The sequence below is a fragment of the Orbicella franksi genome, chromosome 5 (assembly GCF_964199315.1).
Source record: "Orbicella franksi chromosome 5, jaOrbFran1.1, whole genome shotgun sequence".
Taxonomy (NCBI): Eukaryota; Metazoa; Cnidaria; class Anthozoa; order Scleractinia; family Merulinidae; genus Orbicella; species Orbicella franksi.
The window spans coordinates 7,342,048-7,365,173 of NC_138149.1; the positions used below are offsets into that span (position 1 = coordinate 7,342,048).

General features: G+C 39.6%; 4 protein-coding genes and 1 non-coding gene across 5 annotated transcripts in view; 3 read left to right on the plus strand and 2 right to left on the minus strand.

Moving 5' to 3' along the window:
* LOC145488634 (neuroligin-4, X-linked-like) overlaps nucleotides 1-23,126 on the minus strand; it is a 198,055-nt gene that overhangs the window by 46,628 nt on the left and 128,301 nt on the right. The window lies entirely within an intron of this gene.
* LOC145488636 (2-hydroxyacyl-CoA lyase 1-like) lies at nucleotides 2-11,363 on the plus strand. Its single transcript, XM_081467540.1, has 17 exons — nucleotides 2-918; nucleotides 2,016-2,056; nucleotides 2,491-2,571; nucleotides 2,723-2,795; nucleotides 3,411-3,488; nucleotides 3,689-3,783; nucleotides 4,249-4,361; nucleotides 4,478-4,613; nucleotides 5,089-5,194; nucleotides 5,435-5,518; nucleotides 5,935-6,048; nucleotides 6,394-6,447; nucleotides 6,748-6,848; nucleotides 7,640-7,810; nucleotides 8,272-8,373; nucleotides 8,804-8,999; nucleotides 9,795-11,363. Exons 1-17 carry the CDS (start codon nucleotides 736-738, stop codon nucleotides 9,825-9,827), a joined length of 1,761 nt encoding a protein of 586 aa, XP_081323666.1. The 5' UTR covers nucleotides 2-735; the 3' UTR covers nucleotides 9,828-11,363.
* Nucleotides 11,378-13,550, plus strand: LOC145488648 (uncharacterized). Its single transcript, XM_081467559.1, has one exon. It carries the CDS (start codon nucleotides 11,839-11,841, stop codon nucleotides 12,940-12,942), a length of 1,104 nt encoding a protein of 367 aa, XP_081323685.1. The 5' UTR covers nucleotides 11,378-11,838; the 3' UTR covers nucleotides 12,943-13,550.
* Nucleotides 15,784-15,856, minus strand: Trnar-ccg (transfer RNA arginine (anticodon CCG)). The gene has a single exon. It is a non-coding gene; the product is annotated as a tRNA-Arg (tRNA).
* On the plus strand, nucleotides 16,259-23,113 carry LOC145488656 (checkpoint protein HUS1-like). Its single transcript, XM_081467570.1, has 8 exons — nucleotides 16,259-16,412; nucleotides 16,773-16,900; nucleotides 17,515-17,688; nucleotides 18,318-18,425; nucleotides 19,573-19,647; nucleotides 19,853-19,952; nucleotides 20,493-20,618; nucleotides 21,968-23,113. The coding sequence occupies exons 1-8, from the start codon at nucleotides 16,337-16,339 to the stop codon at nucleotides 22,051-22,053; spliced, it is 873 nt and encodes a 290-aa protein (XP_081323696.1). The 5' UTR covers nucleotides 16,259-16,336; the 3' UTR covers nucleotides 22,054-23,113.

Consider the following 23,126-nt stretch of genomic DNA (forward strand, 5'->3'; position numbering starts at 1 on the left):
CACTTTCCTCGTTTATCATCACGCAACCCCGAATTTAGCTCATGCACCTCTGTTGGTTAACATATTTCTCAGCGTCATGAGTATCCCTTCCATTGTGGCTAATATTTTGGACAAAGCAGCCACTTGTATGAAGAGTAGAGTCGCTTTCATACTTTCATTTGATAACTAAATTAATCGATTTCTAACCCCTACCCCACCCACAAAAAAAAGTTTTTGGATTTAGTCTGCTGCCTTAGCTTACGTTGAGGAAAAGAAAATCCCATGTGTTTCTTAAGTTAAAGATATAGTTAAAAGTATAGGACAACGAGAAATCTTGAAGGCTTGCTGTTTACTCAAGCTGGGCTCTTGGCATTCATTCATTTTCGCAGCTATACACCCTGCCATTACCTCTAAAGCATATAACACAAGTTCGATTAAATAGTTGATGCATGAGGAGCTCTAACAATACAACTCCACCTTGGAGACCCGGCGTTTACGTGGGATCAGGCGTTTGTAATTTTTCCTGGTTAGAGACTGCGCTCGAAGGGAGGAATGAGATCAGGTCCGAGCGGGAACCGACCTAAGAGTCGACTGGACACTAGTGAGTCGTCACGCAACGCCTCAATAGTATTGCGTGACGAACCAAATAACGGCGCGGCTGCGAATTCGAAACAGCGGTTTCATGGCGGCAAGGAGATCTGGGAATGAGAATTAAGGAATATGACTTACACCACGTACAATTTAACTTGAGACAAGATGGCGGAACAAGAGGACGAGGTTGACGAGGAGTTTCTCAATGGTGCCTCGCTGCTTGCGTCTGCCTTGAAGTCTCAAGGTGTGGAATACATGTTCGGAGTTGTGGGCATTCCAGTTATCGAGATCGCGGGTGCTGCACAGGCAGAAGGCATCAAATACATCGGTATGAGAAACGAGCAAGCGGTAAGGAACCCCGCCTCTAAGTTCAGTGTCCTATGGGTTATTTCATTCTTTTTAATATCTTGTTAAATAGCTACAGCCAAATCTCTCCTTACGGACACGTCCATGATATGGACACGCCCAACAGAAACCAGGATTCCTGTAATCTCTTCCTCTGTAATAATTTTTTTTATTGCCACGGAACTATAATTGTAATCCAGTATCGCAGTGCCCCTTTGGTGTTCGTATTAGAGAGGTTAGACTCTACAGAGTAAGGATTCTGACCACGTTTTATGAAAAATTTAACTTTTACGTCCTTTATTAGATGTTTCCTGTTCAACTGTTTTTGTGAAGGTGTGTACTTTCCACCCGTTACTTAGGATCAATTCTGTGTTAGGAGGAGGGATATCGGTCGGGCCAGGGTGTATTCTGCAAGACTTCCACCACCGTGTTGTGTTCTTGGGCCAGACACTTTACTCTCGGAGTGCCTCTCTCCATCCAGGTGTATAAGTGGGTACCAGTGACCTATAAATGCTAGGGGTAACCCTGCAATGCAATGGACTAGCATCCCATCGGGGAGAATAAATACTCCTAGTCGCTTCATGCTACAGAAACTGGAATAAGCTCCAGCCTGATGGGTCTCTTGGCTGGTATGTAGTCTTTACCTTACCTTACCAGCAGCTATAAATGTGGACGCTGTTATACGCCAAAAAGTCCAATTGCACAGGCCGTGCTGAAGATTTTGGGCTTAACCTTCTCTGAATGCACCCTGGTGGTTGGGTGGGTGGGAAAATAGAACTGAACACTCCTTTTCGGCATTTAGTCTCTTACTTAGGTTAATAACGTTGGATTTCTTTCAGAATGCTAGCCTCTTTGTGTCAACTTCTATGCGTCACATAACAATAATTGACATTTGTTTTATATATTCTGACAAATAGGCTGCAAAATAGGCAGTCAGGTGGTATTCAGCAGCCAAGGGATGGGCCATTAGTAATAATACTGTAGTTATAGAGGCATGGGCTAAAACAAGGGATTTTCTGTAGAAAAGTAGACTGCGCATGCTATGTACATACCTGATAAATTAATTTTACAAGGCTGTTATCTCCCTGTCTTGTCTACAGGCTTGCTATGCAGCATCAGCTATTGGATATCTAACTGGGAGGTGAGATATTTTGTAGACTTAGTACTTTATTAATACTCTCTGGCAGTCTTGGACTGAATTAATCAATGGGTCCAGTGTGTTCTCTTGGTAGAACTGTTTATATTTCAGTCCCTTTTCTTTTTTTAATTTCTTTTCTTTTCTCACAGCACCAGTTGCTGGCTTGTGATAGCTGCTTCATAACATGAGCAATAAAAGTAATGCTTTATTTATTGCTCGTGAGTTTTAAGTATTTATTATTTGCTTATTAGTCATCACATTTATTAATCTCCAAGTGGCCAGCCTTTCATCAACAACTTTCTTATTTGTTGCTCTGTTATATATTTCTATTTTTATCCTGATAATTAATTGTATTGATTTGTAAATCATTTTAATACTTATTACATCTCCTTTGAACAGTGTACAATGTAAAATGAACTTTTTGATTTTTGTTGCAGACCTGGTGTTTGCCTTGTGGTTTCTGGACCAGGATTAATACATGCCCTGGGTGGAATGGCAAATGCCATGAGTAACTGCTGGTTAGTGTGCAAAATATTATTCAGACTGTGCTCTTTATATGGGACCTTGTACAAACTTGTCAGGAGACTGACAAGTTTGTCACTCGTGCCTAAGCCATGAGAGTTGGCAGGTAGATAATGGCGATTAATATTGTTGGTGTTTTGTCTTCAGGCCAGTTTTAGTGATTGGTGGTTCAAGTGATGTTGATCAAGAAAGCATGGGTGCTTTTCAGGAATCTCCACAGGTACAGAAGTATATTTAAATAAATATGATAATTATAATCATAGCTTGACTGTCATACATGTAGGGAACATATATCTGGGTTAGATTTTCTGGAACATTTAATTCATGCTTAAGCGTTAATTCATAGATCAATTTAGATGCATACAGGAGGTTTCAAGAGCACAGAAGAAGCGCAAAAGTTGCTTGAGGCAGAGCCAGCATCAACTCTTTAGCTTCTTGAGTCCTCTCCAAATGTGGCATATCTTAATGTAACTGCATCACAACTTGATGATGACTATGGGGCCATTGCTACCTCTGGTTTCTATAGTGTGAGGCGACTAGGAATATTTCTACTCCCCTTCTGTATGAGATTCTAGAGCATCACAGTGATTACATCCTAGCATTAAATTTGTCGGTACCCATTATCAATACACCTGGGACAAGAGAGGCATTGCAAGAGTAAAGTGTCTTGCCTAAGAACACAGCACAACAACTCTTGCCTTTGGTTGAGTCTTAACCAGTTGATTCAGAGTCCACCATACTAATCATTAGGCCATCACAGTCCTCCCTCAAAAGTATCTACAAATATCTAATATCTACAACATAATTGCTATAAATTTGCTGCAAATTGTTCCAGGTTGAAGCAGCAAGACCTTATGCCAAGTATTCTGCAAGACCAAGCTGTGCAGGCGAGATACCATTCTTTGTTGAAAAGGTGAATGGTCATTATGAATTGGAGCAGTAAATTATGAAATATTAATTCGTTACCTTTCTTGTTTTATTTAGCAAATTGTGTAGTACACATTAGAATGTTGTATATTCTGAAATGAAAAATCCTTAATGAGGAGTTACTTTTGGGAACAAGCAAATCAAACCTGATAATAGATTTCATGCTAATTTTCACTAGTTTCCTAGGCTGTGCGAACAAGTATATATGGTAGACCAGGAGCTTGTTATCTGGACTTGCCAGGAAATATGATCACAGAGAAAGTGGCAGCCTGTAAGGCAAGGTGACTTATAACCTGTTAGTATTTATGTGCACCTAAATAAATTTTCTAACTTGTTAATTCCCACGAGCGATCAACATCTACTAGTTTCTCCTTACAATATCAATTTGGTATCCAGTAGTAAGGTCATGAGAAAACAGAAAATCATCAACTTGAGGATATCATGAAACTTTCAGAACTAGCATCAAGTTAGGGATGTTCATGTAAGTACAGTGGAACCCCATTAATCCAGTCACTAACAGGCCACAAAAATATGGCTGTATTAATGGGGTGGCTATATTTTGAAGGGGTTCTTTGAATGAGGAAATGACTGACTGAGCTTTTGCTTGGGCCAGAATAAAGTGGGCATAATAATGAGGTAGCCATACTGATGGGGTAGCTATAAGGCAGTTTTTACTGTATGAAAATTAGTGAGGGAAGTTTAGATATTTTCAGGTTTGAGTGACAGGGTTAATATTTTCTTCAAAGGTCAATTCGGTGTTCTCCAGCTCCTCCAAAGTGTCTTGCAGATCCATCTGCAGTGGAAAAAGCAATCAAGGTTCTTAGAGAAGCAAAGAAACCCCTTGTAATAATTGGCAAAGGTAAGGACACAACAAATACTCATGCTGGAAGAAACATTAGATTTTACTTCAGTGGTAGGGTCTTGACTGTGTTTCATGTTTTTTTTTTTTACAGTTAATTTCATTTTTTAATATAGGTGCAGCTTATGCACATGCCGAGAAGCCTCTTCAGGAGTTTGTTGAGAGATGCAAGTTACCATTTCTCCCCACACCCATGGGGAAGGGAGTGATTTCTGATGAACATCCCCTGTGTGTTGCAGCAGCCAGATCAAGGTACATCCAATGTGTTCCTACTGTCATACAAGCACAATGCGTGCACAACCACATACCAAGGGGCTCTCTTCTTCCCATCCCTCCACCCCCCTCGTGTGAGAGAGGGGCGGGACTCCTCATCCCCCTCGCATGCCCCATCCTCACCTCCTACAGTGAAAGAGTGCTAGAACCCTCCTCCCTACCCTGCTAGAGACCCTAGGAACAAGGTTGAATGTACACATGTAAAGGTTACAGGTATATACAGGCAATTGCATCCTTTGTGGTCTCTCCACAAATCATGTCTTTCATGCTTCCATGCAGCTTCTCCTGAAATTTCCATACAGCTATTAATGTTGGTCACAGTCACCTGTCCAAGATTGATATGATACAATACAACAACAATGTTACCAAGCTCATATACATGTAAGGAGCGATATATTATTGAGCAATTGCTTAAGATTGTTGTTCATGAATTGTTTCTTTTTTTCTTTGTCAGAGCCTTGTCTCAAGCTGATGTGATATTTCTGTTTGGAGCAAGGTTAAACTGGATTCTGCATTTTGGGAGACCTCCGAGGTTCAAAGCTGATGTTAAAATAATCCAGGTATAGGACATTCGGATTGTTCAAAGAAGACAGTTTTTCTAGTTAACTGATAAAGTGTAATCTCTCCTCTAGACTCAGATTAATTTCTGCACGATGTATTATCGAATATTACATTCTTGATGGTACATTATAAATTTGAGAGAAGTTCGAGTTCAGTGTATAAACATGTAAAAACAGTTGAAGTCTGGTAATTGTAAATTAGTATCTAAATTCTTATTGGATTTTTTTTTTTGCCCATAGATGGATCTTCATGCAGAGGAAATGGAAAACAATGTTCCTGCAGAGGTTGCACTTTTAGGAGATTTGAAGAGTGTAGCAGAACAGGTACATTGTCACTGCCTTGTGCCTCTCTCTACCCAGGTGTATAAATGGCTACCGGTGAACTTAATGCTGGGGGTAACCCTGCGATGGACTAGCATCCCATTCAGGGGGGAGTAGAAATACTCCTAGCCACTTCATGCTATAGGAACTGGGATAAGTTCCAGCCTGATGGGCCACTTGGCTCATATGCAGACTTTTAATTACCTACCTTTCTTTTACATAGTTGATCCAAGTGTGTTCACTTAATAGTTAATTCCCATCACTAATGTTATCAAGGGGACATTAATTATGCGGTGAAATATCTTCAAAATGAAATTATGTTTTTTCAAATATTAATTAAATGTGTCAAATATCTTCTTTTTTATTGGCCTTAACTGTAATAATCGACAAGTGACAGCACTAGTGTCATCTATTTTTAGCTTGTAGGAGCAGTTATAAAGACCTTTGGAGAAAGACCAACAAATCTTTGTGGTTCACCATCATGGGGTCGAGAACTGAAGGACAAATCAGAACTTAACAAGAAAAAGAATGAGGTACAATATCTACTGTATCAGTGAGGGAAGGATTAACTCCAAATGACATGTCCAAATAAATCAGCTCTTCAGAATGACTGCTCTGTATGTTTTGTAAAAAGGAAATAAATAATTCAGTTCCTTTTCAATAATAAGATTATAGTGTGATCTTATTGAAGAACATTTTATTCATTTTTACCTGTGCGAAAAATTGTAAATGGAGAGGAGAAAGTACATACAAATGACCCATAAAATGCTACTGTACCAGATAAAAAAGGTAATAATTACTAGAAATTATTTCTAGTAGATAGCTAGCTTATTCTTGGTGGTGATTGTAAAATTATCATTTTTCTTTCATTTTGTTAGGAACTTGCTAAGGAGACAACAGTTCCAATGAATTACTACCAAGTTTATGGACAGGTTGGATTCTATTGAATAATACATGCAAAGGTTTCATTACCATATTTATACGAACAAGCGCCCAACCTCGAATTAGCACCCACCTCAAATAAACCCCATCCTAAAGGCAGTAAAAGTTAATAAGCACCCAGCCTCGAATGAGTAACAGAAGCAACAGCCTTCCCCACAGGTCACATGACCTAAGGCTATACCCAGGCCCCTGTAGGGTGTGAGAAAAACATTTTTCACTTATTTTGTTTACTCAATCAGTGCAAAATTACTCTTATCAAATGCTTAATGTTAGGTTTTTTTTTATTTCAGCTTATAAAGCATTTGCCTCATGATTGTATCATAGTTAATGAAGGAGCAAACACGATGGACATTGGTCGAACTATGATCTCAAATCACCTCCCTAGGAACAGGTATTAATAATACTAAATGAAAACAGAGCGAGCAATCCATTGTTAAGTCACTAGTGAACACAGAAACAAGATTGCTACTGTTGTGAAGCATCTACTTTTTGTTATCTTCAGTTGGCAAAGCTGGCACTGTATAAGAAGACAGCACTAGTACCCAGCCATATGTAAACTCAAACCTCTCACATCAAAATCGAATGGACTAAAGCACTACATGACTGTGTACCTTTAACATTCATTTACCTTACATATTATGTTGGTGGGCAACCATGTGACTGTCCCTCAATCACTTGGCCATTAGCGTAATAGGTGTAATTCAGTGTAATTCCAAACAAACCTGTCAAAAGGATTTGCTAACTTCTCAGCTGTCTACTTTAATCCACTCACAGATCCAGTAGCTTCATTTTCAGATGGCCTGAGGCTGCTTAGGAAGGAGTGAGTCGTCAGAGAATGAGCAAACTCAGTCCATCTGGGAATCTGGATATAGAGCCAGCTACCTATCAACAGTGCTTTTAGGAAAAAGAATCAAACGCATTTCGCCTAGTTGTCAAGTAATCCCTGCAGAAAACTCATTTTGCTAGTCAGGGTTAGGTTATGTCTGGTGGGTGCCCTTGCATTTCCCTGCTAGCATGGTTTTCACTGGACAACAGATTTATAAAGTAACAGCTTATCTGTTGGCTGCCCCTTAATAAGATTAAGAAACTTTTTACAACTTCTAAACCAATCAAATTGTGCAGAGGATCATTATGTGTATACATGTGTAATAATACAAAGTGTTCTCTTATTATTTGTCCCAGGCTAGATGCAGGCACATTTGGCACAATGGGAGTGGGAACTGGTTTTGCCATCGCTGCTGCCCTGTTAGCTGAAAGTCAAGCTGATAGATCCAATCCCCCCAGGAGGGTGGTGTGCGTACAAGGTGACAGTGCTTTTGGGTTTTCAGGAATGGAGCTTGAAACTGCATGCAGGTAGGGTGCATCTGAAAAGATTGGCCACATAATGGCTACACTGATTTAAACCTAATCTCTCCTGGTGATGTTGATACATATTTAAGGAGACAGGTCATGAGAATAAAGAAAATCATCAATGGGGAGATTGTCTTGATGCACCACCGAATTCTCACAACTACTTTTAAAAGAAACATATGCCAACATGCAAGGAGAATTGATATTTTGAGCTTTGAAGTGACAGTGCTAAACAGCCGGAATGACTAATCTCTGATTTTGTGGTAGATTAAAACAGTTTTCAAATGTCAATAAAGTTTTGAGTACCCATATTATGCTCTATGCAGTTTCACATGTGCCAAATTTTTCTTTACAAATACAACCTGAACTGAGTTGTGCTACTAGACTACTACACTTGAAGAGGTACTCTAAAAGATTGAAGCCACCTAGTAAATAAATAAAGAACACGTTTTTATTCTTCTCAGGTACAATCTGCCAATTGTTTTCATGATCGTCAACAACAATGGCATATACAATGGTGTAGACGAGGAGAGCTGGAGCGAGCTTGGGGTGGACCCTGCAAGAGGGTAAGATCACGTGATATCTCCTTTGAATCTGTTGGCCGAACAACTCCAATGCGTTGCCCCCAATGGCAAGTGTTGCGCCTGGCATACATTTCTTTGTGAAAAAATTATGAACTATGAGGTCCCATCTCTACTTGTGGACTGTCGCCTTGTAGTGATACTAGAGGCTACGTGTTTCCATGATATCGAGACCTCAGTATAACGGCTGGGAGGTCAATCTCCCTGGCAAATTCAATCATGCCAGGCAGGTCAGAGGCTAGAAACCAAACTAAAGGACAGTCTCTCTCTCTCTTTGATTGATTGACAAAATAAGAAAAGCGTGACATCGGTAAAAAGGTCATTATTCCTAATCCATACATAAATTTTGATATCTCTCTCTTACGGCGAAAATCGGTGAAGATAACCCTTGTTTGTTTTCTCTCTTTCTCTTTAGGGCTCCACCCACAGCTCTTCTACCAAAAGCTCGTTATGAGCGAATCATCGGAGCGTTTGGAGGCAAAGGTTTCTTTGCAGAAACTCCAGATGAACTGAGAACAGCGTTAGAGAGCGCCTTCGAAGAGACGAGAAAGATTAAAAAGCCCGTGTTGATTAACGTCATGATCAGTCCTTATGCTGATCGTAAGCCTCAGGTACTCAAATCATCGTTAGTTGTTAGTCTCTTCCAGGCATTCGGTTATGTAGTTAGTAGCACGCTGCAAGGCCATAGCTAGTATGAGGCAAACCGAAAGCACTTGCCTCAGTCATTTTTTCTTTCTTTGTTTTTTGGGGTTATCCCACTGTTGTGTGTAAGGGCTTGTTTACAAGGAGAGAGGGTTATCCTAGCAAGTGGGTTACCGTAGCGCTCACACATTTCCTCTTTTTTGTCTTCGTCGCGTTTACAAGGCAGCAAGGGTTACCCGGGTAGGCGGGTTACTCTATCTGCGTGCTAGGGTTCCTCTGGTAGGCGGGTTAACTTTTTCCCTTGTAAACACTCCAGGTAGGGTTAACTTTCTACTTGTTTCCAGACCCTTTGAGTGTAACCGCGCATTAAGTTTTCCTGGGTTGCAGAGTTACCCTACCTGTGAAATTTTGCTTGTAAACCCGGGCTATCTTTTGCCCTCCAGCTAGGGTTAACCCGCTTGTCAGGGTAACCCTCCCTCCTTGTAAACAGGCCCTAAATGTAATTAACATAAACACACTTAATACGTAGTAAGAGAATTTAACCATGGACATTGCCTCAGTCATATTTCTTCTGACTACGGCTCTGCGCTATTCCCGTTATTCGCAGTGAACTAGTTTTTGTTTTCTTTGGAGGTTCGAGAAATCGGGATTCCATCGTGTTGGTTCTTCTTTCTATGAAAAAGATTTCGTTGATGACCAAGTTCTTTTCAATCTTTCCAAGTTTAATAGAAGGTTGATAGAATTGTCTTGTTCTTTTTCTGCAGGAGTTCTTTTGGCTCACGCGCTCGAAGATGTAATGTTGACTCGGTGAAGAGTGCAGTGTTTTGGGGCGACCAAGGAGAGGAGAGCAGAAATAAACACACAAACATAAATGAAAACGCAGCCTGCGAGAGGGTTCTCCACTCGGGGCATGCAGATAGATTGCCTTGTCATGTCTCACTTAGGGAATACTGAATAGATAGATTGCCTTACCCACTCCCCTTATTTGTTCTTCTGAGGGAATTAGCCCTCCCCCCTTCCCTTTTGTATTTCGGCATGGAGAATTCCGAACGATGTATTGCGTTGTTCACTTCCCTTATTTGCTCCCCAAACGGGGAGGGTTATGGATAAGTAGAATTCAAGGGTTTCATCGAAAACTGAATAGAATGAGTGATTTTCAGTTTAATGGAGCCCGACAATGCAGTGATGTTTAAGCTGGAAGGCGTCCAGCCATGAAAGCCGAACTGCTGAATCAACCGTCTGGATTTTTAATACAAAGAGTAATTTATAATGCTTCTTAAATACCCAAGAGGACAATGTGAAACCTATGAATGAGAAATGAAGGGGGAATTCTATACAAATGAAATTCAAACAACATTTGGACCAAATAAAAAAATGCTTTTTTGCGTGAAGAGTCAAAGGAATACTTGTCTCACTAATAGGAAGTAAAATCTCCACATTAGCAATCTTTCTTGTGAAAGAGAAATAAGCTCTAATCATTGCTGGAGTTCAAGCGGTAAAATATTGTAAAGTGAACATAAGATTTCTGGTGAGCTAACCTGCACACCAGGCTTTCATAAGGGAATGGCAATAGGAGAGGACAGGAGGAGAGAAAGATTTTGACCTTTCTCTCTGGTGCTCCCACCTTCCTTCCCAATTGCAAAGCCTTTCGCAAGAAGGTTGTTTTTATCCCAAACCCGGACAGCGGAAAAAGCCAACAGTGTCCTGGTGTTATGGATGCTCATGTTGAATTGTCCAACACATTTTTTGGAAGGAAACTATTTCACGAATCTCCTGCTTGTAACGATTCTCTGAGACTTGCTATATGTGCTCGTCCTAATAGCCCTTTTCGCTTCTCGTAGCCGGCGGGAAACGAACTTTTCTCGTGCCAAGGCTCCACCAGTAAGAAAAGCGGCTTGACCATGAGAAACGGGCGGTACATTGGAAAGCTACCGTAAATCAGTGGTATAACACAAAAGATTCGCTCTGATGAAGGCTCGAGCACTAGCCGAAAAGTCTTGTACGAAACAAAAAACAAACAAACAAAAAAAAAAGTCAGTGTCAAACCATTATCTTATAATGTTAGCTCCTGATCACCACTATTCTAAATTATTATACATTGAACTCACTATCTCTTTTCCGATTGGCCGAAAGCGTAGAGTGAATTTCCGAAATCGGCGACTGTGACGTCATCTAGCTGCAGATTGTAGAATAATCACGTCAAGGACACTCAAGGTCATGGGTAATCATGTCATGTATAACTGCGGTGCACGAGTTCTAAAGGTAATCATGTAAAGTTCTCCCGCTTTTATGCTTGCCGTCAGTGAAGAAGCAAAAACATGACTTCCATTTTTTTTTTTAATTCAATGTATAATAAAGCAATTATTAGAATCGGTTTTTGTGATATCCAGAATAATCAAGGTCTCGGTAAGGGTTATGAGCCTCAGCCTCACAGCCGAAGCCGAAGGCTGAGCTCAGCCTTCGGCTTCGGCTGTTATATATAACCCCTACCTCGACCTTGATTATTCTGGATATCACAAAAACTTCATCCAATAATTGTTTATTATCCATTTGTTCGTCTTACTGCTGCCAACCGGGCCTCCCTTCCGAAAACATCTTCGTTATCTTCGTTCCTCCGAACTCCTTTTCCAATGCAGCCTCGTCCCCAGGGTCTTCTCCGAAATGGCGCACGGGAGAATAGGAGAAGGCCCTGGGGACGAGGTTGCCTGAGCCTGCAGTGCCAACGATTGAAAGCTAAATGTTTCTTTTGCTTTTGTGCCCCGAATTTTCGTTTCCACTGGCGGGATAACAGCGATTAAATCAAGCGTCATGTCAGACAAGGAAGCTTGGAGTCACGAAGTACACGGGAAAATAAACGATCTACTGGCGTCCTTTGAAAAACGGGAGAATGAGCTGTCGAAATGGAGCGAGCAACTGGAAAGGGATCGAACAGCATTTGAACAAGAGATGAAGACTACACGAGAAGACCACGAAATGGCAATCCAAGAACAGTACAAAGACCTTGATGAGACCAGGCTACGTATAGAGAAGGAAAAGAAACGAATGCAAGACGTTTACGAGTTTCAATCGTCACCCGTTCATCTCAACATAGGAGGACATCGTTTCACGACCTCTCTTCAGACACTAAGGCGAGATAAGGACTCCATGCTTGCCACCATGTTTTCTGGCAGACACAAACTTGTGCAGGAATCGGATGGGAGTTATTTCGTGGACCGGGATGGCACCCATTTCCGGCACATTTTGAACTACCTCCGTGACGGTTTTCGGGCCGATATGCTCCCCCAAGATGAAGTGTCGCTGAGAGAAATAGTGAACGAAGCTCAGTACTACCAACTCAGTGACTTGGTAGCTGGTGTTGAAAATGTCTTGGATCCTCCCCCTCCGGCACCTGACTTCACCCAAAATGAAATCAATGACATGCTAGCGACACTGACTCGACAGACAACCACAAACAGCACACCTTCAGGTCCAGATCTTGGCAATAGAAGCTGCAGAATGAAAAATGCAGACTTTGTTTTCCACAACATGACTAAAGGAAATCTTGATTTCAGTGGGAAGAACCTCTCTGGTCTTTCATTTGCCCATACTACTTTTGCACATAATGTCTCTTTTGTGGACTGCTGTTTGGTAAACACTTGTTTCTATGGTTGTGAGTTTGCCAGCCACGTGGTGGTAGATTTCACAGATGCAGACATCTCTGGTGCAGATTTCAGACAGTGTCGCTGTGTGCAGAGTGGTCCGAATGCTTTTAATGGTCTGGGTGGTGTTCCAGTCGGCAGTGGTGGGTTTATGTTTGGGTCCAGTTGCTCCAGTTTTGCGCAGCTGATAAAGACTGGGCATGTAAAATTCACTGGCGCACGGCACATTGGTACAAAGTTTGAACCAAACATCATTGATATGATCCATTTCTAATATATTAAAGATCAGTACCCTTTCATCAGCAACTTAAATAAACAACAATTAAATATGCATTAGAGCAGTTTTCAATTGAGTGTCGTAAAACCAATCACTCACCAATTAGACTACCCAGCCAATCTGAAACAGTAGGTAAAAGTTAAGTCTGCATACAACCCAAAACCAAAACCAAAGTAATTGCCCAATTACTTTCGACACTCAACTGAAAATTGCTCTAAAGATGAAAACTTAATGGCACTTGAAAAGACTTTAAATTATTTAGTATAGGTGTACCCTAGAATATATTTACTGTTTCACAGAAGTATTTATGTACAGGGTCAGTATGGGTCCTGGAAAACCTGGAAAGTCCTGGAATTTTGTTGTAGCATTTTCCAGGACTGGAAAGTCCTGGAAAAGGGCTACTGGTCTTGGAAAGTTCTGGAAATCTGTTAAACTCAAGTAAAAGATATGAAATATGTGGCAGACAGTAAGAAGAATTAATATTGAAATCTTGGGAGTGAAAGGGTTAATGTGAATTTTAGAGTCCCGGGAAAGCCCTGGAAAGTTGTTTCTATGTTCTTTTATGTTGGGAAAGTTGAGTGTGGTAATGTTAACTAGGCTTATTATTGTGGTCCTAACATTAACTACAGTCGAACCTCCCGTAGGCTACTACCCAAAATGTCAAGCTTAGATGGTCGCTAACGAGAGCTAAGACCATATTGGGTCAAAATTTTGTCTCATTAGCATATGGTAACTGCTGAGGTCCTTTGAATGTTTTATTCATATGAGGAGTCAAAAATTCAGTACTTCCTGTTGAGAAATTTCTGTCTCTTGTGCTATCCATGATTATGACACCTTATTATCCAATTTCTGCTTTATTATCTCTCAAGTGGTCACTTATGGGAGGTTAAAAACAAAAGAAAATCTCAAACTTTTAGCTCTAAAAGTGGTCGTGGTCGCTTATGAGAGGTGGTTGCTTACAAGAGGTTCCAAACATAGTTATTTGACTTGGAAACTTTTGCCATTTTGGAAAACCGGTCGCTGAGGAGAGGTGGTCGCTTATGAGAGGTGGTCGCAACCAGAGGTTGCACTGTCCTTGTAGAGGTCACTGACGTAGTGACAGGTCTAGGGGAAATCAAAAGGGGGGAGGGGGTCGGGTCAAGTTACAAGTTACACAGCGTGTCAGCTTAATTGTTGTATAGAGCTGTAATTGCACAATCATATTTGGTCAATCATGCTATTCCTAAGTGGTTTAGTTAAACAACCGTAGCAGTTAAGCTGGTAATATTGAAATGACCAACCAAACTTGCAAAGTTTTGCTTTCAACTCAAATTGGAAATTACCTAATTTATACATTTAAAATCAAAAACAGATTTGAACCACAAATAATTCTATTTCAGTATATTTTTTGCCTTATATTTTTTTCATTATTGAAAAGCACTAATGACAGCAAACCTGGTCCAAAATGTGATATCCATTTTATTCTTATTATAAATAATTTGTCCTATGAGTTCAGGTCATGTTGACTGTTGTGTTTCATTCAGCTTTATTATTTTTGTGCTCAAAGATGACCGAGAATCATCTCAGAGTTATGTTAGTCAGGCCCATCTTGCATAAAGAAAGATGACTTGATTTGAAAAGTAAACAGGGTCACTTCCACGTTTCAAAACTTGCTGACTAAGATTTCAACAAATTTATGATACACCACCCAACCTTTTTCACCTGAACTCATTGCTTAATAGCTACATTTGAATTTTACTATTTTATGTTCTCAATATTTTATTACGAAATTAAAAAATGCAAGGAAACCAGAATGCTAATAAAAGATAACTATTTTAAATATGTACAAGGTCATGATTGGTTTGCAGTCTGCTTCCAACCATTAATTTGGCGGACAGTGGCGTAACAATCCAAAGAGTGGTTTGGGAAGACGAGCTACAGGATAAATGGCCCACAAACACTAGTCTCATGTTTGGGAGCCTCACGTCATTTCACATTCATTCCCAGAACTTTGCTATTTGTGTGTGGGGCTCCAAACATTATTACACATGTTACACAGAAGAGGGTAAAATCCTGACCAATCATTGTCATTACTAAAAGGAAAGAGCTTAATATTTACATGCTTATTTTAATTTTTTGTCCACCATTTTTGAAAATGGTGTAAATCATTGGTGCAAAATGAAGTTGTTGGTGTACATTTTTTTTCTTTTTTAGCAAAGTGCAGAATAACAAATTATGATAAATTGTCATGTGTATGAAATTGATTTCGAAACTAGGCTGTGTTACAGCCAGGCACTGAAACAAGTTTTGGTGATTTGTTCCGTAAGTAAATTTATTTGTAACATTCACTGCCCCCTAGGTCACGGAAACCTAATTATTTTCCCAGCTAAAAGTGGGGAATATCCAAGTGATATTCCCCAATTTTCAGATCCAGCGCGTGTTGCGAAAAATATTTGAAGCTCACAGTTTTCCTAGAGCTTTACTCCAGGAAAACTGTGAGCTTCTCGGATATTAAATGTTCGAGCAAATGTTCGCGCGAAATGGAGACTTTATTTATTCGAGTAGAAGCATACTTATACTTAGCTCATTATCAGTCTGAAGTGAAACATTAGGAACGAACGGGAAATCTTCAAACAAGATTGGGCGAGATAAGTTAAAACAAAGTTGACAAATCTACTTGGTTTTTTTTTTTTTGCTGATATGTACATGCACGTCCGCTGTGTACTGTTTAGTCTGATGTGTAGTAGTCAAATCTATCATTTTTCCAAAGCTTTTGTGATATTGCCCTGTACTTAAATTAAAAGTTAAGAAGAAAAAAAAAAGAGTATTTTCTAACGGGAAAAAAAAAAGCCAAGATAACGTCCTTGATGGGACTCGAACCCACAATCTTTGGCTCCGGAGGCCAACGCCTTATCCATTAGGCCACAAGGACTCAACGCCAATAGTAGGTGTTAATTTTTGTATTTAAACATAAGCTTAATTATTTCAGTACGATGAAGTGCTAAAACTCTAATATTTACCTTTTTAAGTTTTAAATCATAGTATCAAAGATTACTTTATCATTTCAAAAAGCTATGTTAGCTAAAACAATGAAGGTAAATACTATAACTGACCCGCTAGAACTTAGTCTCCTTCGCAGCGTGATTTTAGTCGCCACGCAACGTTTTTGTGTTCAGTCTGCATTTCACCCTCAGTCAACCCTCAGTCGGTATTTCACCAGTATGCAGTATGCAGTCCGCAATCCGCATTCTGTGTTTTACAAGGATTCTTTGGTTCCCTAAAGTTATTTCTCATTACGCCAACCTCATTCCCAGGGCCTTTTCCCTGCCCCGTCCCAAATCGCAAGCGTGAATTTGAGTGGGGCACTCTGGGAAGTTTTCAAAATGGCGGTAGTTTTGAGCGAGTTTGCCGTATGAAATTTCTCAACCTCGACAATATGCGTTTTCGAGCGAAGATTATAGATATAAACTGCATTCAACATTTTACACGTAAGTAGTTAGATGTTTTAAATATTTTTTTCGTAACTAAAGGGTTTTTATAGCCTGTTTTCGGTGTTACATCAATAATACAGTGGACTCTACTTTTTCTCATGTGGATTCTATTTAGCTTTACGTTGAAGGTCTTCTTTTTAGCGCTGGTTTTGCTCAGTTTCTTCAGGGATATTTTCTTAATCGGCTTAACGGTCTGGCTATCAGATTTGGAATCGGAAAATGTTGTGCAACTCACGATAATATATATAAGAACTGAACAAATTATCTTGCCAGAAACAAATACACCGAGAGACAGCCATAATTTTATTATTTAGATAGCTGGAATTCTTACCATGTTTTGTATTTCTTCACCACTAGGGGTCTTAGGAACCATATCCCGAATGGCTAAGACTTGTGCTCTGCGAATGACACCAACAAAGCTTTATTTTATTCTGGCTGACAATGCCACTGTTGGGGGAGTGTCAATTTGGTGTGAATTAACACAGGTCTGTCTGAAATGTTTCATGGTATACATGTAGAAATAAAAAATATTCTTTCAAAATATTGTATGTTATACCCATGCCAGATTGCAGTTCCTCATTTTTTCATTCACTTTAAATTTGGTGGTAAGACTTGACATGGAAGTAAAAGTTTGGTTGATTCTAGATCTGTTTAAGGTTATTTTGTAGTGAACAACTACAAATTGTTTGGAAGGCACTTATTTCACAGAAAGCTCATGTCCAGAAACTAGTCAGCCGACGTATGTGTTGTAGGTCACTTTGTTCTTTAGGTCAGAATGATTTCAGTTCAACCTAGGTTAATTTGTGTTATGATCAATAACTTATTAGTCAAACAAATTTCAGCAAATGTGCAACAATTGCCTGTGTCACATATTATATGTCACAATTTTTGCTTTTTTGGTGATAAAAACTAGTGATAAAAAGGAATGAAATTTCAAACCCTCTAAGGTCAATTTTAAGTAAAAAGAACCTCTCCAAACTAATTTCAGTTGCTTTCTTTTTAACTTGGAAATGTGACTGCAGAGTGATACTTACTGCTAGTTTTTATTATCAAATACCTATTGAAGAAACTTCATTACAAATTTTTTTTCTTTTTTCAGAGCAACTTCTTTGATGAGTATCGTATTGAAGGAAAAGATGAAACCAACAATATTTACCTTGAGCTGGTGCCAGAGAATTTGGCACGAACCATGAAATCAGCAGGCAGTGCACAAGCTGTGAAAATAAAACTGACAAAAAAACACACTCCATGTTTAACATTTGAAGTTACCCTGGTAAGTGCTAAATATTGCCATAAAACGCCAAGCTAGTGGAAAGAAAGGCATGCTTTCATGTTGCAACTGCTTTTTTGAGTAGTGGAGCTAATTTAGGTCATAAATGACCAGAAAATGTCTTAACATATGCCTAAAAACTGCAATTTTGCCAAAAATCTCTGGATTTCAATGGTTTAAAAGTTATTGTCAGTGATATGTTAAATTTAGGGAAATAAGCTGGAGAAAACTAGATTTGTTAGTTTTGTTTTTGAATAGTCTAATTTTGATATTACTATGTTAAAATTCAGCTTGGCAGTGAGGACTAGAGGACACAAACAAAGGGAATTGAATGACGATGTTTATGCATTTCTTTTGTTTGTGTCCTCTTGGCCTCACTATCAAACTGAATTTTAATATCTTAAAAGTAGCCTGTTGTTACCTCTCAGGGGTGAAAATATATTTGTGACATACTCATAAAGTAAGAGCAGAGGAAGGGTTGGAGGCGGGGGGGGGGGGGGAGTTTATAGCCTATATTTGTTTCAAAAAAGGTTCACTTGAGTAATGGATACAGCTGAAGAGAAAATCAGCAACTGCAGCTTTGAGAGTCCATAGTACATATTTTAAATGTTGATGACATTCTGGTATTTCAGCCATCCCTTACCAGTCACACAAGAAGTGTGGTACATGACGTACCTGTAGGAGTGATTCCTCAGAGGAACTGGGACGATTATGAGGAGCCTGCTATGCCAGACTTTGATGTGAGTGTTAATTATTTCTTACTTTCATCACCTGTCGTAAAAGTTTTTCCTTTACTTATTTTCTTTCACTTTTTAATTCTTCGTTTTCACTGCCACGCAATAAAAAAATAAATCAAAAACCATTTATTGGATAAAGTCAGGAAATTGTGATGTTATAGAAGATATAAAAAGATGACACTTCTCCAAGGTTTAGGTCTGTGTGTTTTCGACCCAAACTTCAGATATTCATCTAATATTTTGTGCAAATGTACAGAGCCCAGTATGGAACTGCAATTTTGGTGTACCTCCATTGTACACCAACATGGCGGCAGGAATGTGGTGTAAATAATATTGGAACTTAGTTTGGCTATCTTGGAGACTGACTATGGGAACCGAACAAGCAAACATTTAAATAATCACTTTTCCTAATACTTTAACTCCTAAAAAGGCTAAAAATTACTAGATAAGTGTATATTTCTGGACAAATGGTATCATAGTTTAATCTCACGTGCCACCATAACTCTGAAATTCAAAATGTGCTGGTTTCCAGGCAAAACAATGTTCTTTAAAAAGTGGGCGTCCACCGGATGCCTGGACACCCATCTGGCTAAAAGCCTGGTTCAACCTTCTTAGTAAATGGTTTGAACCCACGAGTATTGGCAGTTCATAAAGTGTGATCTTCTGGGTGAGAGTACATGTAGTTCTGAAAAGAATTGTTGTTTGTAATTGATGTTCAGTGACAACCTGAGTGAAAGTTATCTTCAGAGTTAAGGGGAAAGTGTTTGTGAGTAGATGGTGGTTTGATGTGTTAAGACTGATTTTTCCGTTTAGCTGTGATGGTATTAGTTGTAACACAGTTAAACTCATGTAGAGTAAGATTCATATTATCAGTTGTGTAGGCAGAGCATCTGTAGTAGTTGTTGTGTGTAGTCGTAGTGTTAGTAGTAATCGTAGTGTAAGTAACGGTCGTATTGTAAGTAAGGTCACTAGTGGTGTAAGTGATATTAGTATTGTAAGTAATGTAAGTATTGTAGATAATGTTAGTATTGTAAGAAGTCTTAGTAGTGTAAGTAATGTTAGTACTGTATGCAATAGTAAAAAAAAAAAAAAAAGAAAAAACACAGTTAAACTCATATATTAGACTGAAGAGTTTGTTCTTCTTTTGAAGGTTAGCATATACATGCCATCACTCAAAGTGGTGAAAAATGTAATTGAACGAATGAAGAATCTCAGCACTTTTTTGGTAAGTGGGGTTTAGTGTAATTTTTATCATGGTAATCATCATGATTGTCATGATCACCAACACCGTCATCATCATCATCATCAATTCCTTCTCCCCATGTGCGGGACAGGCCTTGTTAAGAATAAGGCACCTCCAAAGCCCCTGTAGACTCCCCCTGTATAGCCTCTCTAGGTGATTATAATTCAAACTGAATTGTTCATTTTAGATACTTGCAGCCAATCAGAGTGGTAACATGACTCTTGGAATAGACACAGACATGGCATCTGTCACAACGCATTTCAAGCATTTGGACACGCCTACCTGGGGTACGAGAATTGCCGAAATTTACATAGGTTGCTTCTTCAGGGATTGAGTGCTATTGAAGTAAATATAAAATAGCATACAAAAATAAAAGTCTAAAAAGTAATTGGGAATGTAAAATCCTTAGAGCATGTTAACACGTATAATAATCTAAACTTACAGCTTTGCAGGAAGCTTAGCTTAATTGTTTAGATAATTATACATATTTTGTAGACTTTTATATTTGTATGCTATTTTTGACCTGGGAAAAGGTCAAAACGTCGTTCGTTTTTACCGCTGAGTTTAATTACCAGATGTTTATCAAAGAAACTTCTTATTAAGATGGAGTACTATGTAAGTGGATATATGAAAGATCATATATTTGAACTGCGGAGAAAGATGTAAAGACATGAATGATACACATCTAAAGCAGCTGTGAAAATTAAGCCTGAACAAAATTCTGGCTATGTGAATGGACAGTGTGGGTATTTTCTCCTCTCCCATCTTCTGATCACCATTCTTCTCCTAGCATCGATTTACAGTGTATGAATTAATGGAATTTGCAGAGGGTGATAACTCATCACAACACCACAACAGAGATCCTGACAAGATGGCCGAGGCCAGAGTGGACGTCAGAAAACTCGCCGCTTTTTTACACAGTCAACAAGTCAGTCCTAGCCGTGTAATATGCAGTAAGTAAAGTTAATTTTCCGTTGTGTAGTGACTCCCGAGAACTTGAACCTTCATGGGAAATCAACAAAGCGATTCAACAGCAGAAGAACAGTTTGCAACAAGTTAAGCACTGTTTGCAACAAGTTAAGCACTGTTGATGTCAGTCTTTTCAGAAAATCCTGTAACCAGTCCCTGACACTTTACAGCCAACCTGTTTCTGTCCTTGATTCTGGAGAGCTTCAACTCATTAGGCTTTGACAAAATGAAGTTCAAGTTATCAAGTCCCGGTCAAGTGGACTTAGCGACAGGTTCGAGTTTATACCGAGTTTAGAATTAAATGGAAGAAGCAAATCCAGCTTTGGTTCGATTAGCACGAGAGATTCGAGTAAAAAAAGGAAAAAAGGGAAAAAAAGAGAGATTCGAGTAATCGGGGGTTCGAGTTCAATATCGGGGATCAGCAAGTGACCTCAAGGGAAACAGTGAGTTTTGTTTCCCCGCGACCCTCAACAAGACCAAGACCCTCACACAAATTTGCCGTTTCAAAGTGCACGACCTGATCACGTGCGAGACGAAAGTCAGGGTGCGTTCCTTTGGGGTGATCTGGATCAGGATCGGTGATCCAAGATCACTCGGATCATAGATCATCAAAGGAACCGAAGAATCCGTGACCAGAGTGGATTCATTGGTTCCTTTGATGCACCATGATCCGAGTGATCTTGGTTCACTGATGCTGATCCAGATCACCCCAAAGGAACGCACCCTTAAATTTGTTGTTTCCCTTGGAAGTTAGTGAGTTTCGACCCTGAAACGTTACATGTTCTCCTCCAGTAGGAAAACGTATTTGAGTTGGGAGGTACAGCAATTGTAGTTGTTTCCAAAAATTGTTATTTTATTTTGACCAGAAAGTGTGTTTTGTGTTTCCCAGTATTTTTGTTGTATCTGGAGAAGTTGGTCGTCTAAATTCCTACGGAGAATTAATCCTAGTTAAGGTAGATTTCCACCGTCGCGTTATTTGACGTTGGTTAGGAGGCGTACATTTTACAGTAACTGCCTTTGCATTGATATTCGACCTTGATAAGTTTTGCTGTAACTTTCCCTTAAAGTAAGAAACAAAGAAAACCCCATTTTGTTTCTTTTATTTATGGAGACACCAACTGTGGATGAATGCCTTCAGTTCGAAGATTAAAATTACTTCAATGGTTACTTCCAGACTCGCATTCAGCTTTTGTTTTTCAACTTGTATCCAAACCACACTCTAGCTAAAATCGCTCAAATATTGATTCCGTACGAATCTTGGTAACCCCTTACTACCCTTCATTTAGATCTTGAGTTTATTGTGCTATTTGTTTTGTTATTTCTCGTTCAACAGATATTGTACACGGCAAGGCAGTCCAGTTTCTGTTGCTTCATGAAGATCTTTCTCTTCAATATGTTATTCCAGCGGTTTCTCTTTGATGCTGCGTGTGACATCACGACGTTCAGTTCATATGTCATGACAAAGCGTTAAGTATCTACGTTGAAGCTCATTTGACAAAGGGAGTTTACAAAGAACGAGTTTACATGGCTTACGACGCGGTTGAACGCCCAGACCCGAGGCTCATAGGGTGGTAAGTTCGGAAGTTAGTCGGAACTCATCGTATAAAACTCCACTGACTTGGGCAACTCCTCGGTAACTAAATCGGCAACAGTAACTCTTAGTGATACTGCCTCAGTGACTCCGCTTGTCTGGACAATGTACAAACAAATGTCTTTTGTCTCTCTTTTTAATTTCGTTCATCTCTTACCCACGATCCACCTACGCTGCGTAAAGCAGTTTTCTTTATTTGCCCGTTTTTTCATTCGCGAAACGGGACGCGTGAACTTAGATTTTAAGGACAGGTTGTACAAGAAAGGCTTCAGTTCAGTGCGGTTTACTAGTGTTTGATGGTAAATCCAGGTTCAAAACCTTCCAAATGAAACTGAGTTTTATTTTTGTGAAAGTGAACGTGCTTGAAGGCGTAAAAGCCTTTCTCGCAAAACTTTAGGCGACATGGATGTTGCCGCCTATTTCATTGACCCTAGCTTAATTAGCGTGCGTACTCCAGTTTGGCCCCGTCCACACTACGCTAAGGAATTTGAAAATGGAGGCTGCACTCTGAAAACGCATCAAATGTTTTCCGTTCACACTACGCCGGAGGAATTTAAAAACGCAACAATCACCGGCCATTTTGGATTCGTGTTTGAGAAAAACTCGGTCAGAGAAATCACATCATCAGCGCGACGCTATGATTTTCGAAAAGCTCCGCTTGCAAAATATTTGTTTTCCGTCCACACGAAAATGAAAAGCCAGCGTTTTCAAATTCCTCCGGTTTGAAGGGCGCGGTTTTCCAAAAGCCCCGTTTTCGTGACGGATTAGTGTGGACGGTAGGCCTAACCGTAGAAATAAAGCTGCGCTTTCAAATTCCTGCGACGCAGTGTGGACGCTGCCTCATGAAAAAGAGATCCCCTCTGCTCGTGTGCATACGTGCAGGCAGGAACTACAAGGGTTG

Bases quoted from the DNA above. Each gene is read 5' to 3' on its own strand.
- LOC145488636 (XM_081467540.1), top strand. From the start codon at position 736: ATGGCGGAACAAGAGGACGAGGTTGACGAGGAGTTTCTCAATGGTGCC. The intron at 6,049-6,393 runs GTACAATATCTA...TCATTTTGTTAG, and splicing joins TTAACAAGAAAAAGAATGAG to GAACTTGCTAAGGAGACAAC. The intron at 7,811-8,271 runs GTAGGGTGCATC...TATTCTTCTCAG, and splicing joins GAGCTTGAAACTGCATGCAG to GTACAATCTGCCAATTGTTT.
- LOC145488656 (XM_081467570.1), top strand. From the start codon at position 16,337: ATGAAATTTCTCAACCTCGACAATATGCGTTTTCGAGCGAAGATTATA. The intron at 16,413-16,772 runs GTAAGTAGTTAG...CTTCACCACTAG, and splicing joins CTGCATTCAACATTTTACAC to GGGTCTTAGGAACCATATCC. The intron at 16,901-17,514 runs GTCTGTCTGAAA...TTCTTTTTTCAG, and splicing joins TTTGGTGTGAATTAACACAG to AGCAACTTCTTTGATGAGTA.
- LOC145488648 (XM_081467559.1), top strand. From the start codon at position 11,839: ATGTCAGACAAGGAAGCTTGGAGTCACGAAGTACACGGGAAAATAAAC.